This window comes from Scophthalmus maximus, chromosome 22 (assembly GCF_022379125.1).
Source record: "Scophthalmus maximus strain ysfricsl-2021 chromosome 22, ASM2237912v1, whole genome shotgun sequence".
In the NCBI taxonomy this organism is placed as follows: Eukaryota; Metazoa; Chordata; class Actinopteri; order Pleuronectiformes; family Scophthalmidae; genus Scophthalmus; species Scophthalmus maximus.
Genome location: NC_061536.1, coordinates 6,536,579 through 6,552,827, shown reverse-complemented (window position 1 = coordinate 6,552,827; position 16,249 = coordinate 6,536,579). Strand labels below are relative to the sequence as shown.

At 41.3% G+C, this 16,249-nt stretch overlaps 4 protein-coding genes across 4 annotated transcripts; 2 read left to right on the top strand and 2 right to left on the bottom strand.

Moving 5' to 3' along the window:
- The first annotated feature begins 162 nt into the window (after positions 1 to 162).
- lrrc14b (leucine rich repeat containing 14B) lies at positions 163 to 2,928 on the top strand. The gene is made up of 3 exons (XM_035620951.2): positions 163 to 438; positions 623 to 1,251; positions 1,782 to 2,928. Exons 1-3 carry the CDS (start codon positions 163 to 165, stop codon positions 2,458 to 2,460), a joined length of 1,584 nt encoding a protein of 527 aa, XP_035476844.1. The 3' UTR covers positions 2,461 to 2,928.
- Positions 2,929 to 2,964: 36 nt separating this feature from the next.
- LOC118292216 (cytochrome b-c1 complex subunit 7) lies at positions 2,965 to 5,017 on the bottom strand (the record flags this gene model as incomplete). The annotated part of the gene is made up of 4 exons (XM_035620962.2): positions 2,965 to 3,172; positions 3,404 to 3,570; positions 3,753 to 3,821; positions 4,903 to 5,017. Coding segments are annotated over 4 exons (429 nt in total), but the record flags the coding sequence as incomplete, so codon positions are not given.
- Positions 5,018 to 5,383: 366 nt separating this feature from the next.
- On the bottom strand, positions 5,384 to 9,168 carry mterf3 (mitochondrial transcription termination factor 3). The gene is made up of 8 exons (XM_035620953.1): positions 9,064 to 9,168; positions 7,681 to 8,048; positions 7,357 to 7,509; positions 7,021 to 7,210; positions 6,674 to 6,821; positions 6,499 to 6,570; positions 6,242 to 6,403; positions 5,384 to 6,162 (listed from the first exon to the last, which is right to left on the bottom strand). The coding sequence occupies exons 2-8, from the start codon at positions 8,039 to 8,041 to the stop codon at positions 5,968 to 5,970; spliced, it is 1,281 nt and encodes a 426-aa protein (XP_035476846.1). The 5' UTR covers positions 8,042 to 8,048; positions 9,064 to 9,168; the 3' UTR covers positions 5,384 to 5,967.
- Positions 9,169 to 9,372: 204 nt separating this feature from the next.
- On the top strand, positions 9,373 to 15,992 carry ptdss1b (phosphatidylserine synthase 1b). Its single transcript, XM_035620952.2, has 13 exons — positions 9,373 to 9,689; positions 9,862 to 9,953; positions 10,561 to 10,605; positions 10,699 to 10,823; positions 11,414 to 11,572; positions 11,819 to 11,970; positions 12,120 to 12,261; positions 12,452 to 12,564; positions 12,785 to 12,850; positions 13,663 to 13,762; positions 14,166 to 14,225; positions 14,524 to 14,602; positions 14,695 to 15,992. Exons 1-13 carry the CDS (start codon positions 9,511 to 9,513, stop codon positions 14,796 to 14,798), a joined length of 1,416 nt encoding a protein of 471 aa, XP_035476845.1. The 5' UTR covers positions 9,373 to 9,510; the 3' UTR covers positions 14,799 to 15,992.
- Positions 15,993 to 16,249: the final 257 nt, after the last annotated feature.

The window sequence follows — 16,249 nt, the reverse complement described above, 5'->3', positions numbered from 1 at the left end:
TGGTCAAATGCACAACACCCAGACAGCCAGCAACAGAGGATATCAACAAAGCAGTAAACGGAGGAGACCACACACTGACACGCAGAGCTGTCGAAAGAGCAGCTCCCACTTGAGAAGCTTTGCCCTGCTGGTGCAACACGCAGGGATAAAGAACCAGGAAACATGAAGTCCCTGAAGTTCCTTGCTGCAGAGGGTTTCGTCCGGACTGGTCCAGTCGCTCTGGAGAACCTCAACTGTCTGTCTTTTAATCTCTACCCGCTGCTCTTCAAGGCCTGCTACCTCCACGAGCAGGCTGACGTGATGCACGCTCTGGTCCGGACATGGCCTCTCGCAGAGCTCAACCTACAGTGGCTGCTGGGAAAGACAGCCGACTGTCAGGTGGACCTCACATCACGCACCTGCCGGCTCTGCCTGGAGGGGATTCTGACCGGCCTAAAGGTACTGAGTATGACATGAGTGCATACCATTACATCCATGTCTTACTCACATCATACATTTTTCCTTTTGCCCTGTTAGTTTAGTTCTTAATCTTTTGGCCCGAACACACCTGTATGACTTGTTATTGCCTTACAGTGATTCAACCATTCAAAAGATTTTACCACAATTGTCTCCTTTTTTTCAGGATTATGCGCTGTCTCCTCAGAGTACTTATGCCAAATGCCTCCGTGTGGTAGACCTTACTGCCCTGAAAGACGTCGAGCACCAGGACTGTCCCTGCCGGTCCACCCTGGGTCGGTGGGCAAGAACACATCTCCTGACCCAAATGTGCTATGAGACCATGGTGGCCATGCAAGCCGATGACGTTTCCCGATCTGCCTTCGAAGTATCGATCGACGTCCGTCTGAACGGCTTCGTCACAGGCCGCAACTACGAGGTCGTGGCTCAGGCATTCCTCCTCCTCCGCTTCTGTCCGCTGAAGCTTCGTTTTGTCGGTTTCCGGGGCGATTCCCTCTCTCTCAAGCAGCTCTTCTATGTTCTGCGACTGGCACAGCCCGAGTCCATCACAAAGCTGGAGGTGGTCCACAACGTTCCCCTGGAGGCCCCACACCTGGAGGTGCTGCTGTCCAGGGTGGATTTCCCTAAACTACAGTCCCTGACCCTGCCAGCTGGGGCGCTGGATGTTCGGAGGTTGGGTTCTGATGATGACGATCTGTTCGCCACCATCGGCAAACTGCTGGCCCAGCTGAGCAGCCTGACTGAGCTCTACGTAGGATTCTCCACTCTTACTGGACACCTACGCCGACTGCTTAGGTGAGTAAAAAGACTTATGTAGAGATTAAGAGAGAGAACAAGGTGTCCTTGTTTGTCTGCTTATTCACGTGAATGAGGTGATGGATACTGAAGATGGAGGGCTCGGATGTCCATCTTGCATGCACATTGCAGCATCAAGAGCTTTAATGTAGCTCAAAATAAAAGCCCTCCACAAGAATTGGAGGAACTTTGCTGTTAAAATTGCTGTAATGATCCCAGTGAGAGGACCGACAGCTGCACCTGGCTCAAACTGTGGCTTTGATCTATTTCACAGTTCAAATGGAAATAGAGAAGGAGCATAAAAACTGAACAACAGAGCTGCCAATGCCATTTGAATATTAAAAGATGCGCAAAATTTGGAAAATTTAAACGACAAACAAATAGTTTTGGCTGGTTATTTGTCGGAATGCTTGAGATTAGCAAATCCCACCTCACACTAACCACAATACCCACTACTCACTAAATATGAATGTACAATTGTGTTCAAAATGTAATTTCATTCAGCACCAATTCATTTGTCCTCTATCCAGTCCTCTCAACACTCCTCTGCAGTGCCTGGAGTTGGCCAACACCTGCCTGACCCGCGTGGACATGACGTACCTGGCAAACAGCCTCCACAGTGAGGCCATGGTCCGCCTCGACCTCAGCGGACATGACATCTTCGTCACTTTCTCCACTTCTTTCCACAAACTGCTCAGCCGTTGCTCGGCCACACTCGCCAGCCTGGCCCTTGAAGAGTGCAACATCGAGGACGAGCACATGGACGCCTTCACTAATGCTCTGGCTTCCTGTCAGGCGCTGGAAGAACTCAAGCTCCTGGGAAACCCACTGACCTCTGCAGCCCTGCGGAGGCTGTTCTCCGTGCTATCTGTAGGTTTTACTAAGTTGCGGTATATAGAGGTACCAGTTCCCCGCGAGTGTTACCCCGGGGATGTCACTTTTCCTCTCGATGAGTCAGTTCTACTGCGTTACAACAGGGAGTTGTTTCAGGAGGTCAAGGGTCAGTTGATGGGCATCCTGGAAGGAGGTGGTAAAGGAAGCGTGACAGTGTGCACCCCACTGACGGGGGCCTATGATCCGGACATTAATGAAACCAGCAACGAGTTGGGAGTGTCTATGTTGAAATCCCTTAACAGTGTGGTTGGGAACTTTATAGGTGCCATAAATGACGTGGATGATAGGAGATCACAGGCTCAGAAGGATGATTAATGATGGATGAAGTGAACAAACTGACAGAGGAGGGTCATATTTAATTTAGTGATATTGCCAGTACAGTTTGCTAGCATACTGTAATCACTGAAGGCCAATACTGTGGTAATAAAACTAGTGAACTAGATCCGTTTGACTAGATTAACATCATACAGGAATTCAATCACTGACTATATATTAAAAAAAAAGGATATATATATATACATATATATATATATATGATCCTAATTTTCCTATCAGTCCCTCCTATAGTCTGTTGGCCACACAGATGTAACTACTGAAGCAGTTATGGTAGATACATGAAGTTTGCTCAAGGTATTTTGTTACCTGTATCTACTGTACATGTTCTCATGTCTATATTTTGGTTTAAATGCTGTATATAACTGGATTTGTAAAGGTAACCATCAAATGTGCAACATGGGGTGAATATCTGTGATTCTCTATCCCAATAAATCAAATCTTAAATTAGTCTACCGTTCATTCTACAGAAAGTTGATACTTGCATATCTTTGAAAATGTTTATTTCTTTAATGAGTACTGCCTTATACAGTTCACATTTCAATTTAAATATTACTCCAGGGGACAACCACGCACTGACCGAAGACTAGAATTAACAGCGTTCACCAGGAACCATCTATTTCTTCATCCACTCTTCTTTTTCATTCCGCTCACGGATCACCTCATTCAGATATGGTGACAGGTAGCTGACATCCTGAAAAGAAAATGTTTTTGGTGAGTTTAGAGACCAGATCCTCCAATACCTTTATTTTATTGTTATTTTTTTTTCTCTTCACCAAGATTTAACTTTTACTATCTTACCTTCCACTATGACAACAACTCCTCTAAATCACTGTGAATTCACAATTTCTGTCTGGTAGCATCCGGTTGATGATTGGGTAAGTAAGTTCAAAATAATGCAATGTGAAACAACTTAATATTATACCTCCTCATATTTCGTCCACTGGTCTTTAGGAAGGATCTGCATCTTCATCGACAGATCCAGAGCTCTCTTGATCCTGAAGATTCTGTCGTTGTATTCCTTCTCTGGAAGCCTCCTCAGGGCCTCTTTCACATCTGAATCCTCATGGATCGTGTCATCACGCATTAAACCTAAAACGGAAAACGTGCAATGCTGAAGATACTGGATAGAAATTCTAAAATATCATAGCCTGTGTTCATAGGAGACAATTCCGTTTTCATTGTTCTTGACATGCATTGACCTCAACCACTAGTAGCATTGTTGAGCTCTAAACTCTGAATGTTTTGACCAACACATTGTTCTTTGGACTTACCGATCTTGCTGAAGCCACACGTGTTGTAATACCATTTTTGGAATCCAAGCATAAGCCTGCCAGTTGCAACTGTGAACACAGCAACAGGGTTAGGGTTAGACATGATCAGTCACGCAGCACAATCTGATTTTAGATTATGTTAAAGTAAATGGCAGATGTGCGAAGGAAGAAGTATGGTTCCATCAGTGATACAGTAATATTACTGCCTCAGTACAATGTGTTTTTTTCCTGCCCATTAACCTTTCAAGTGGTTAGTATTATTAATCCCTTGGTACAAAAATATTTGTAAATGTATCATACATATAATATTTAAGGGTTTCTGGCCTCTTGGTTGGGAGACACTGGATTGATCTAGATGTGTATAAAAGCAGCTGCAAGAGTGAAATGCTGCTTACGCAATGATAAATCACTGCTCATAATATTCTATGTAATAAAACATAGTAATGTGCCAAATGAAGGTCAAATGTTGTGCAGAGGCAGTGGTTTTATTTTTGATAATAGCAGTACATTTAGCTGATGAAACTTTAAACCTAGCATTTCCATTTACGTTGTTGTATTAGTGCTTTTAGTAAACTAAAATGATCTTCATACTCAGTCTCCCACTGTATTTTAGTACTAATTAGACTACCTGACATTTTAGACTACTACCTGTCAATCTGTTAAGTACACAACCTCTGGTGACTCAGAACCCCAAACGTTACATTATGAGACACACACCTGACACTTTCACATCAAGATTATATGATCAACTCCTTGTCCAGTTGAGATCGTGTAGCTTTACATGTTTGACACTATCAGGATGACATCTGGAATAACACAACACTGGCGCAGCAGAAGACGTCAGAACAGCTATGCATTAGCGATGAGTGCTCAAACAGATGTTTTCAGGATAGCGAGTGTCTCTAAATGCTGTTTATTTCACTGTGATGGGCATCGGCAGCTAAGGCTAAGCTAACGCTAGCAGTTAGCACGGGGACATTAGAGGACACACAAGTCAAATGCGCAAAAAGGCGAATTCACACTGACAAAATGAACATAACACGATGTTATGTGATAAAGCAAAACACGTGTCATACTGTAACAGTATAACACGACGGTTAAAGAGTCATATTAAAACGAGGAATATCAGGAAGGAGCGTCAGAAATTTACCTGGTGCCCTCGACGCCATCTTGAACACTGAGGACGACCGCGGTGCGTCATGGGTAATGACTATGAGGTCATGGTGCAACTTCACAGGGCAGAAGGACAAACATTTACTTATATTGATTTATAAACAAATAAATGCAGAAATAAATAATTAAATATAGTTTGCAATGAAAAGGGTAATTTCTCTATTTCTACATGAATTAATTATTACGTAATTTTTTGTCCTTCATAACAGACACCTTAGACATGAAGAAAATGAATGCTGAAATAAATCAGCTGTCTCTTACCTGGCTGTGATCAGGGTCTGTGATTTCACATGACTACAGGGCAATTACGGATGGGAATTAGGGTAAAAGCTCAGGGAAATAGGGTTTTATGAACTGGACCTGGTCACATATCTACTGGATGTGGTCGTGGTGGTGGGGGAAATAGATAAAGTTTTCACAAATTTGAAAGTGGGTTAAAGCCTTAACATCTAACACCCTTTCACAACAGTACGACTTTATTTTTTATCTGCTTAAACTATTTCTGTCAGACATATATAACAAAAAAAAGAATTGATTAAAGTATCAAGCAGCACAATTAATGGAAATGCTCATTAACATTGAAAGTACTTTGAGTTTGCAATTAAATACAGTACTTAAATAAATGTTCTTAACAGCAGTTTCATTTCACGACTGAGAAATGAGGCCTGAGCCTTTTACACAATCTTCTCTCATTATAGGCAGTTTTCAATAGACCGGTGATAGTTTTATAAGCAGTCCCTCACATGAAGCAAATGTTTTACAGATGGACTGATCATAACTTGTATCATGTTAGTGGTTTCTTAAGATAGATGGGTTGTGCTTTAAAGAAGAAAAAAAAGTCTTTCAGGCAGAAGTTTTTCTACAGTGTGCACATTAATTAAACATCACATTTACAAAGCAGACATTTGGTTTCAAACTGTCGATAGTCTATGGTGAATGTTTAAAAACACTCATGTCTGCATGTGTCTGACATTATGGTAGTTATTCTGCAAACTGGTCCACTCCTTTTCTGAAGTTCACTTTTATGTCACCTCATTAAGAATCAAAGTGTCTTTTGGAACACATAAAAATCTTCCAGTGAGGCAGAAGCCAATTCAGTGCAAAAAGTCTCATTTGGCAAGGAAACCAGGCGGTCCAGGGAGATGTAGTTGGGCAGATTTGGGTCATACTGAGCTTTTCCAAGGTAATTGAGGAACAGGTGGCGTTCTCTGACACGCAAGTACTTGGTATTCAGGACCTGTGGGAAGAAATACAATCAAGGTATAATTCTGGACTTGGATATTCTCAACAGAAATAATGAATCCAGTTTAATGTACCTGTGGGAACTTGGTGATCAGGTGGTGTGGCACCTTCATGGTGTTGTGGATGAGGTCAAATATTTGGGTCAACCTTCTTTTACTGGCAGTCAGCACTTTTGGAACGGCAATAACGATGTGTTGGATTTCATTTGCCTTAAAGCCGAGCTCAATTTCACATACCTAAGTGAATCACATTTAAACACAGACACAAAAAGAAATCAAAATATTAAAAACCAGTATGTCTCATGCTAATGATGTTATTGTCATTTCAGTACCTTGAGATTTTCTTTAACGTGCTCCAAACTGCCACACAGTAATCGTGGGAGACGAGCTACGATGTCCCGTGTCTGGAAAGACGAACAAACCCAGTTATGATTAGCTATTCTTCTTTCTATTGAAAAACTACAATGCTACAACACACCATTATGATACATGTAGAAAGACCCTCACATTAGAAGCACTGAGGTTGAGTTGCTGCTGAAAAAAACCCATTCTGTTGTCCAGCCTCTTCACACTGAAGTTTAGCAGATACGGAGCTCTAGATACCATGGAAGCAACCGTCTCAGAACTGAACTTCTTTGACTTCAAATAGTTCACCCTTCAAAAAGAACAAAACAATAGAACATTATTCAGAGCCTCATAGCAAGATCTGATTTGTCAGCACTACAGTACACAGTATATTTGGTTACATAGTTTTGTCCGATGTATGGGTCTCAAAGTGATTTGATTTAGCATAAAGAAATTTGGTGAATATAAAAGCATCTAATGTTGGTGTTTCTGAGATCTCTTCATCTCACCTGGTCTGCAGGTTTTCCAAACTCGCCGTGAGAATGAAGGGGTTGTGTGTTATGATATAGCCAAAGCGAGATTCCTCCACCCCGATCTCTTTGAGAAACAGCAGCCTCGGGGCCACGTCTGTGTTGAAGTCCAGCCTCAGCAGCATGGATCCCACGTTGGGCCTTTGTTCAAGCTTCCACAGATCCACACCTGAAATAAAGAGGAGGGAGATGTTGAATAATCAGAAAAAAGAGACATGGGTGAAGAGAAAAATGCCTTAACCATTATAGCTGTAAATGTATTCCCAGTTTAAATAAATATGATTAAAACTTTCTCAACAGTTCATCTAAAATTACCTAGCTGTACGAGCTTGCCGAGTGTCTCAGACTTGTCAACGTAGTCTTTAAGAGAGGTGGAGGCTGGAGGCATGGCGTCAGGAACAGGTATACTGATAGCTTCTTCATCACTGATCACCTCTAATGCGGAAACTTCAGCAGCAGCATCCAGATCTGATAAATGAAGAAAATCCAAACTGAACGAACTCGACACCCGTGAGAAAAACTAGCGGCTCTCCTTTTCGGTTTGCACGACCAAGGACAAGCACTCGGTTTTGTATTTCATTTTACGATGACCATTCATTCCTCCTTAGATGTTGTCAACAACAGCAAACCAATATGTACCTAATGGCATCTGGCTTTCACTCCCCGGCACGGCATCACTGACTGGCAACAGGGGGCTCTTGTATGCCACAACATCAGCTCTTGACAGCTCCTCTGTGAACTTGCCGTCCTTAGACTCAGTTGCCAGATGTTTGGCCGTTAGGTCACTGTAACAGAACACCTGCGGTTTCCACCCCTGTCTTGCCTGAGTTGTTCGGTGACTCCCTCTGAAAAATGACGATCCATTTAGGATCTTGTCGGCTCCCCTTGTAACTGTTGTGCACTGGCGAACTTGAGTGCTGAAGTTCCAGGTAGTGGCCGTGGTCTTGGAGCAAAGAAGACTTCTGCATCTCAGACACACCTGGACATAGTACGAACCCATGAGGACTCTGCAGAGAAAATACAAACATGGCATGTTGGTCTGGTCCAGTTGCAATCGATCTTAAGACAACCCACATTTCACACAATTGGATTATACAACATGAAACAAATTTATAAGAAAAATAGATTTAATATGCATTGAAACCATATAAAACAAACCATACTATTCAGTATAGTAATAACTCTGTTACCGTCTAGACGAAGGCAGTCTACATTTTCTGAAAGCTTAAACAGTTGAATACAACACAGACCTACAACTGAAACAAAACTCAGAAGATTAACAAACGTAAACATAAAGCTATGATATCCATGCAAGTGTTGGACAACTCACGATTTGTACGGGATCAGATTTTGTTTTTACAATGGTGTGTGTTTATGAGCAGCTACAGGTGGTGACAGAGGGCAAATATAGTGGAATAAATATTGCATGCATAATAACTTTCCCTGTACATGAATCATTTGTGTATATGTAAAGGATGTGCAGCATACAGTCTGAATTGAAATCACCCGTGAGAATTATCTAACATGCATATACATCTACCCCCTCACGTGTAGCCCTACAGTTATTAATTATGTGCATATTTTCTCTGAAATTCAGTGTTTTTTGTGAGATGAATAAAAGAAAAAGATGTGCTCATTTTGTTTATTTACATGCTATTGCACACGTGTTTTTAGACTATAATATAAATGCTAATACACTAAGCTGATGTAGCATTGCAGTGCTATTTCAAAAGGTACTGCATGTGTGTAATGTCGTGGCGAGCTGGGGGGAGAAAACAAAGCTTAACCACCAGTATTATTTACAGGTACAAAAAAAATGCATTTAGAATAATTGTATCTTTCCATTTGTTGTGTAAACCAGTGAGATGAGATTGTTGCCCTACGAGAAGCCAAATGTAACGGTACATCCTGGCAAGCTGCTACAGGGCGACACGCATCCGTAAAGCCTTATGTAAAAACAACAAAAACATAAACCCGACGAAGTCGACAAGTTAGATTAGTCAAGTTATTTTTCCGACTCACATTTTGTGAATCAATCCTCTGCGATCCTCAAGGTGGGAGTCGCGCAATGTCAACTGTTTTCACGTGCTCAATTGCGGAAGTGCTGAGCGTAGACGTCACAATTGGGGATGTACCACATTAGCGTACGCGTGGGGCAAAAGTGGTGCTTTTAATGTACTCGTGAGGGTGAAAAATCATTCAAAAATGGAAAGTGTCTGAATATTAAATTCATTTCAAGTGTTTTGGTTAACATTACTCACGGACTGTACCCTTTTTGTTTAGTATATATAAGTAGGACGCGTACTTTCACCACTGGCACCCCCATGGGCTCCGTGGTTGAGTCCGTCCCCAGGTTTTCTTGCGTGTGGTGGATCGCGTCACATCATCTCGTCAGTCTTCATAACTTTGAGCTTTTTCACCTGTTGCAACATCATCAGTCAAACTCGGAGAGCGGGTCCCAGCAGCGACATGGCCGCCGCCGCCACTTCACGAGCACCGGGGAAGGACGACACCACCCACAAGTTACACTTCCGAATGATCAACGAGCAACAAGTGGATGATATCTGTATGGACGTCTTCTACAAGCCGCACACCATCACTCTGCTGACTGCCACCGTGCTCAGCCTGATGTACTTCGCGTTCACCAGGTAACCAACACTGTGATTGTTGTACGTTTTCTTCCGCGGACTGTTGTTTAATTAGTAGTTAAATAACGCTCAATGTGACAAGTGCTGTTCCACCTGTAGCTGCCTGTACCTGAACGCAACACAGTGTTCACAATCATCCCCTTGTTGACATGTGATCCGGTTTTGTCAACAGGGACGATGAGGACTTGGACAACAATCTCCGGGTTGGTGTCGTTGTGGTTGTCTCCTTCTTTTTGGTCATCAGTGTCCTGGCCTTTCCCAATGGTGAGCTACTGTCACTCAACTCACTTCCATTCAGTGGTGGTGTGCTACAGAATGTGCCTAAGTCCATGTCACTTTTCTTGTTTTGCTCAGTGTATTTTTTTTTCAACTGTCAGTGAAGGCAACTATTTTGAAAAATTTTAAGCACAAAAATTAAATATTCTCTGTTTCCAGCTCCTCAATTATAAAGATTTGCTTATCTTTATCTCCTGTCACTCTATTAAATAGCTGCCCGGACAATTAAACACAAAATATTCAGGAGATTAATCATGAATAAGAAAATTAATATTAGGTGCAGTCCTACTTCTTTTTGTTGACAAGTATGCACCAGCATAGATACAAAATCAGACGTGAATGCTCATGCGTTACTTTGGAAACAGTTTGCCAAACAAATTAAAGAAGAACTTTTGCTCAACGTCCACTTACTGGCTTATTTCTTGAGATTTCAGCCTTTTCTCACAGTCTTTCTTACCAAATGCTATTTTCTCCGTTGTAATGTATGAAACTGAGGTCAAGTGATGACAGCTGGTCATACGAAAGGAGCTTCCTCACGACAAAAGAAAGTCGGTGGACTGTGAGTTGATTTTCTCTGTCAAACTTTTCTCATCAGGACCTTTCACCAGGCCTCATCCTGCGATATGGCGGATGGTGTTTGGTGAGTCACTGTGCATGAAATTCAAAGTTATCTAACTTTTCATGATTAGATCCAGTGTTCGTGTTCTTACCCGCTTTCTCCTGTCGTGGGCAGGTCTCAGTGTACTCTACTTCCTATTCCTGGTTTTCGTCATCTTCCTCAACTGGGACCAAGTGAAGACACTGATGTACTGGCTGGACCCCAATTTGCGCTATGCCACACGGGAAGCCGACATCATGGTGAGAAGTGTTCAAGACCTAGACTTAGTTTTCCTCTGAACGATTAGAGAAGCGAACACTCAAGCCATACACAAATGTCATTCATTGGGGGGTTTTGTGGAGCTTTGCTTTGTCTGAATCAAACTAATGAAAATTAGTTTTATAGTTTGTAAAACCCTGTGAGACAAACTTGTAATTTCTGGTCATTTAAATAAAAATGTATTGATTTATCCTCGGTGAACCAGTCCCCTTTTCAGTCTTGTGCTAATATGACAAATTTAATGCACAGGATCTAGCATATCTTCATGACATAACGTTACATTCATTCTTCAGACGGGTGCTGTGAAAAAAAAATCTTAGTATTTGAAGTGGTGAGACTGGTTTTAGTTTTCTTGCTCAAATAATGGTTTGTTAGCACAACGTAGTGACAGTTAAACAGTCGTTAGCGGATGCAATGTACAATTCAGTCGAGTTACATTAAAAGTAAATTTCTCTAATAGAAGAGTAAGAAGTTCAACAAGATTGTTAACATTCCTGTTTTGGGAATAGTTGTTTATTTTGTGGCCTTTGTGATTTTAGGATTTGATTCCCTTTCTTTTTCTACTCTACAGGAATACGCTGTAAACTGTACAGTGATTACGCAGGAGCGCATCCTGAGCCACTTCGACATCTTTGCATTTGGCCACTTTGCAGGCTGGGCCATGAAGGCTTTGCTCATCCGCAGCTACGGCCTCTGTTGGACCATCAGCATCACCTGGGAACTGACTGAGGTAACGTGTCTGTCACATTTCTGATGTCACAAATTAATGTAGAGCTCTGGGACCAAAACATCCTTCATCCCCGATGGGATTCCTTGCATGGTCCTGCAAAAGAAAAAAAACAAGATGTAACCATCATTCAGATCACAGATCCAGCAGATTCTGAGCCCCCAGTGATTTCAAAAATATTTTTAATATAACTTCACACCACCCAAGCATTTTTAATTTTAACTATCATCTTCACTTTTTTTTCCACAGCTGTTTTTCATGCACCTTCTGCCAAACTTTGCGGAGTGCTGGTGGGATCAGGTGATACTGGACATACTGTTGTGTAACGGAGGAGGCATCTGGCTGGGCATGACTGCCTGCCGCTTTCTGGAGATGAGGACCTACCGCTGGGCCAGTTTCAAGTTAGTAAAAAAAAAGGAAGTTATATAAATGGTATCTACAGATCCTAGGGAGAGAGATTTAAAATTTAAAAATACTTGTGATCACAAACTGTTCAAACCAGTTGGATTATTTTTTTTTTGTATCCCGAAAATGTGCATATTCTGTTTAGGGAAATCCACACAACCACAGGGAAATTAAAGCGAGTCGTTCTCCAGTTCACCCCAGCGAGTTGGACCTACGTGCGCTGGTTCGACCCAAAGTCGTCCTTCCAGAGGCTTGCAGGCATCTACCTCTTCATGATCCTGTGGCAGGTAGGTTCTGTCCTCGGCTCCGTAGATTTTCTTGTCAGATTGTCAAAGCGGTTGGTTTTTAGCGCCGTGAGGATCAATCATGTCCACTGTTAATCCGTTGATGGGGACCTGTTTTTTTTTTAAAAAGAAATAATACATCTATGGAGAATCCTATTCACTGCAGTGTGTCCTACATCCCTTCTCCTCACAGCTGACCGAGTTGAACACGTTCTTCCTCAAGCACATCTTCGTCTTCCAGGCCTCTCACCCGCTCAGCTGGTGTCGTCTTATCCTTGTCGGAGCCATCACCGCGCCCACCGTACGGTAACCTCACTCTTCAAAAATGACATCTCGTGCCACCTGAGAGGAACAGTCCATGTGATATACTATATTTGAATATTAGGTAAAACAAATACTAACTTCAAAATGTGATGGATGTTTCAAATGCTTTCTGAAGTGTAGGTCCGTGTGGAAACGAGACACATTTGCTTAAATCTTGTGAAGAAAAAAATTCTGATTACCAATTTTCTTTCACCCTTTTCAGGCAATATTACGCCTACCTGACAGACACTCAGTGTAAACGCTTTGGCACACAATGTTGGGTGTTTGGGTGAGTATCTCTCTCTTTTTTTAATGGTCAAGAAACACGTTTGGAAGCTGCATTGATGGTGGTTTTTGAAAACTTGATGTGCCCTAAATAGAAATGATATAATGGAGAGCCAAATTTCTATTCATTGCACTTGCCATGTTTTGGGTAAAATGTCCTTTAATCCACCAGTCACTTAACTAAACATGAGTAGTTGTAGTAGTAATGAGCAAACTGAACTGAATATTTGACCTTCTACCTTTTTTGTTGGCATACCGTGTCTCACAATTAAGTCCCACAAGCTATTTTGGTCTATTTGAAAAATAAATGTGCAAAGTTTAAACAAGGAAATGACAGAAAGCAAAACATATCAGTGGTTGCAGTTTTTCATTTTCATTTTGTAAATTTTATTTTGTCTGAAATGTGGAGTTTTGCAGTAGCCTGTAGATAGAGATTTAGATTGAGGTTAGGTTTTTTTCTAGTCGATTGAAATTCATAACATTATGTAGTTACTGACCTCAGCTCAGACACAAAGCTGGTGCTGCCCTCTGTCTGCTCCAGTTTCCATAGCAACGATACAGGCTGTGCTTGAAATACAGAACAAAGGGACGACTCTCCTGTCTGAGATTTACCCCCGCAGTGAAACCTCTCCATATGATAGCTGTGACACAAAACAATAATGTACAGCACTTACACTACATGTCAGATGTGCTGCACATCCCCAGAGAAGCTCTATTGCAATTTGATAGCATTGCCAACAGAGGGGGGCACAATCAATGTGTGTTTAAACATTTCTAGAGACCATCTGCTAATCGCGTCTTCATGTGTCCCCTCAGAGCCATTGCTTTTCTGGAGGCTCTCGCCTGTGTGAAATATGGTCAAGACTTATTTTCCAAGACACAAATTCGTTATGTTCTCCTGTGGCTCCTCTGTCTGGTAAGAAACGACACACGTGTGCGTGCGCGCGCGTGTGTGTGAGAGAGAGAGAGACAGACAGACATGTGTCACTGCAGTGAGTCCAGAATCGCTGCATGAGAGTTATGTGACTACAGATCCTGTGGAAATATTATAACACTGCAACACAGTGTAATTTTGATATAGGCATAAAATAAACAAGTGTTGACATTTACAACACAACCTCATGGACAAGGATTATAAATGAATGGAGATCATGATAATAATAATAATGTCAGACATCACTACTTAACTTCTGCCCTTTTGCGTGATGTGATTTTTCTTTGGTCTAACACGTCTTTGCAAAACCAAAAATCTAGACTTTTTAACAGTTTAAACAGACTGATTAATTTCTCTTCTGCTTCTTCTTCCTCACCTTCTTCAGGCACTCATCACACTTCTATGTCTATATGGGATGGTGTGGTATGAACAAAATAAAATGACGGTAAGATATGTCACCTTGGTCCCTCGATCGGAGGCTCTCATGATGTTGGAATATCTGTTTTTTAAGAGTAACTTTAAGCCAGCCGAACAGCTTGTTTTGCTGACCTACTGTTGTTTGTAACGAAACACATTTTAAGTTGTCATGGTGACAATGGCACTTTTTATCATCTATACCTTTTGTGACGTGTCAAAATGTTTCTCCAGCCCTCTGGACCTGAAACTCTGAACAGGACACATTTGTGCGTCTTGTTGGTGTTTGCCAGAATCGTCACTGACACTGAGCTTCCTTGTGTTTACAGAGCATTTCTGTGCAGTGTGACGACTGCGACGGCGGCGGTGCTGGCGACTCGGGTGGTTTCATCCTGGACGATGATAAAGGTCGGTCTTGCGTAAGGCAGACTGGTGACCACTCTTTACTTCATTCCAAACCTGAATGTCTTGACAGAGTGATGTTTTTTTGTCCTTCACAGGTCAGAAGGACGAGGAGCCGTCGAAAAGTTTACAACCTTCTAAACAGAAGAAAGCATCTGGGAGGAACAGATTTGTGAATGGCCCCGGAGGGAAGAGACAATAAGGAGATGAGTGATGCTCTGGAGAGAAACCAACACTGAGAGGGACATTTAATACCGTATGAAAAAGAGCAAAATGAGTAGGTTTTAATAGATATTTGTAAGAACTGGACTTTGAAAGTGAATGTTGCCTTACTTGGACTGTTAAATCTAGCAGGCTCGCCTCAGCATCATCCTACACACGTTTTCTACCTGAAACTACTGAAAATTGTTTGGATGTGTTGCACTGTGAGGAGCGTGCCAGCGTTGTCCACCAGCCCGAGTTCATATTTTTTATATAAATACATATATGCTACAGACACTTTGCACATAATCTCTTTGTTCTGTTTTTGAATATTTGTACTGAATTTAAGAGCTTTACTAGAAAAACTAAAGATCACAAATATTGTTGTTTTGCAACTAATTTAAACTGGTGATTGTGTTAACTTTGTTGAATGAATGTAATTATTGCCAAAAGTAAACACATTTTGCACTCATCCATGGTACAGTTAAGCACTGGTAAATACTGTTGTTTCTGCTTTTTATCGATCAAGAAAAAGCACCATCAGGAAATTTTGGGAGGAACGACCAAGTGTGACTTGACCAACAACCCGTTTACATTCGGAACCATTTGAGCTTTTATCATGTGATTACTGAAACTGTTGAGATGTAAATAATGATTTGCTAATATTGTGTTTTGTGTGTAATAATGGGGGAAAGGTGATAAGCGTGTGGTGCAGCAACAAAACACTGTGACAATCAATGCAATATCACTGTGGTGACCGTCAGCAGCAGATGATAATCACACAGTTGAAATGATCCTTTTCCATTTTGAGTCATCTTGAGTTTTTTTAATAATCTAAATGAATGTGATGTTTACATGTTACAGTGACTGTTTCACATTAAGTTGTTCTTGTCAAATTGTATATACTTTCATGTTTAGGGTTGGAAGGTTTTTTGTTTTTTTAACAACCTCCCATTAGTTTGACCAATAATAGTAATATCTACTGAATACTTAACGCTCCAGCCTAACAATGATTCCAGTTTTGCATATGCACAATGCTTTGATTGTCAGGTCGTTGTTTTTGATATAAACTGATTCATATTTACTAATACAACTCCCATTGGAACTTGATAGAAACCTTCCTGGGGTATTTATTTTTGTTATAACAGTGTTTCAATGTATTACAACACTAAAATAAAAACATGACTCTCCATGATTAAACCGTGTCTTTTTGTCATTATACTGATGTGTATAACTGTGACTTTCCTCACTCAGTGATATGATGCTGAACACTAACAGTATCACAAACTACAGACACCTTTCTACACTTCAATGAAAAGCTGAACATTTAAAAAGTGACAGTACATATATATACACACTATCTTGTTTTAATTTTTTTACTGGTCTGAATTTTAACAGAACACAGCTGTATACTACAGCCCAACTAATACTTGATTATTAAGAATTTCTTAC

What these genes read in the sequence shown, in the direction of transcription:
- lrrc14b (XM_035620951.2), top strand. Translation starts at nt 163, where the DNA reads ATGAAGTCCCTGAAGTTCCTTGCTGCAGAGGGTTTCGTCCGGACTGGT. An exon ending in GGATTCTGACCGGCCTAAAG is followed by an intron (nt 439 to 622) that starts GTACTGAGTATG and finishes CCTTTTTTTCAG; the next exon opens with GATTATGCGCTGTCTCCTCA. An exon ending in CACCTACGCCGACTGCTTAG is followed by an intron (nt 1,252 to 1,781) that starts GTGAGTAAAAAG and finishes TCCTCTATCCAG; the next exon opens with TCCTCTCAACACTCCTCTGC.
- mterf3 (XM_035620953.1), bottom strand. Translation starts at nt 8,041, where the DNA reads ATGGGTTCGTACTATGTCCAGGTGTGTCTGAGATGCAGAAGTCTTCTT. An exon ending in CGGCAAGCTCGTACAGCTAG is followed by an intron (nt 7,211 to 7,356) that starts GTAATTTTAGAT and finishes TCTTTATTTCAG; the next exon opens with GTGTGGATCTGTGGAAGCTT. An exon ending in ACGTTAAAGAAAATCTCAAG is followed by an intron (nt 6,404 to 6,498) that starts GTACTGAAATGA and finishes TGATTCACTTAG; the next exon opens with GTATGTGAAATTGAGCTCGG.
- ptdss1b (XM_035620952.2), top strand. Translation starts at nt 9,511, where the DNA reads ATGGCCGCCGCCGCCACTTCACGAGCACCGGGGAAGGACGACACCACC. An exon ending in TGTCCTGGCCTTTCCCAATG is followed by an intron (nt 9,954 to 10,560) that starts GTGAGCTACTGT and finishes TTTTCTCATCAG; the next exon opens with GACCTTTCACCAGGCCTCAT. An exon ending in ATCACCGCGCCCACCGTACG is followed by an intron (nt 12,565 to 12,784) that starts GTAACCTCACTC and finishes CACCCTTTTCAG; the next exon opens with GCAATATTACGCCTACCTGA.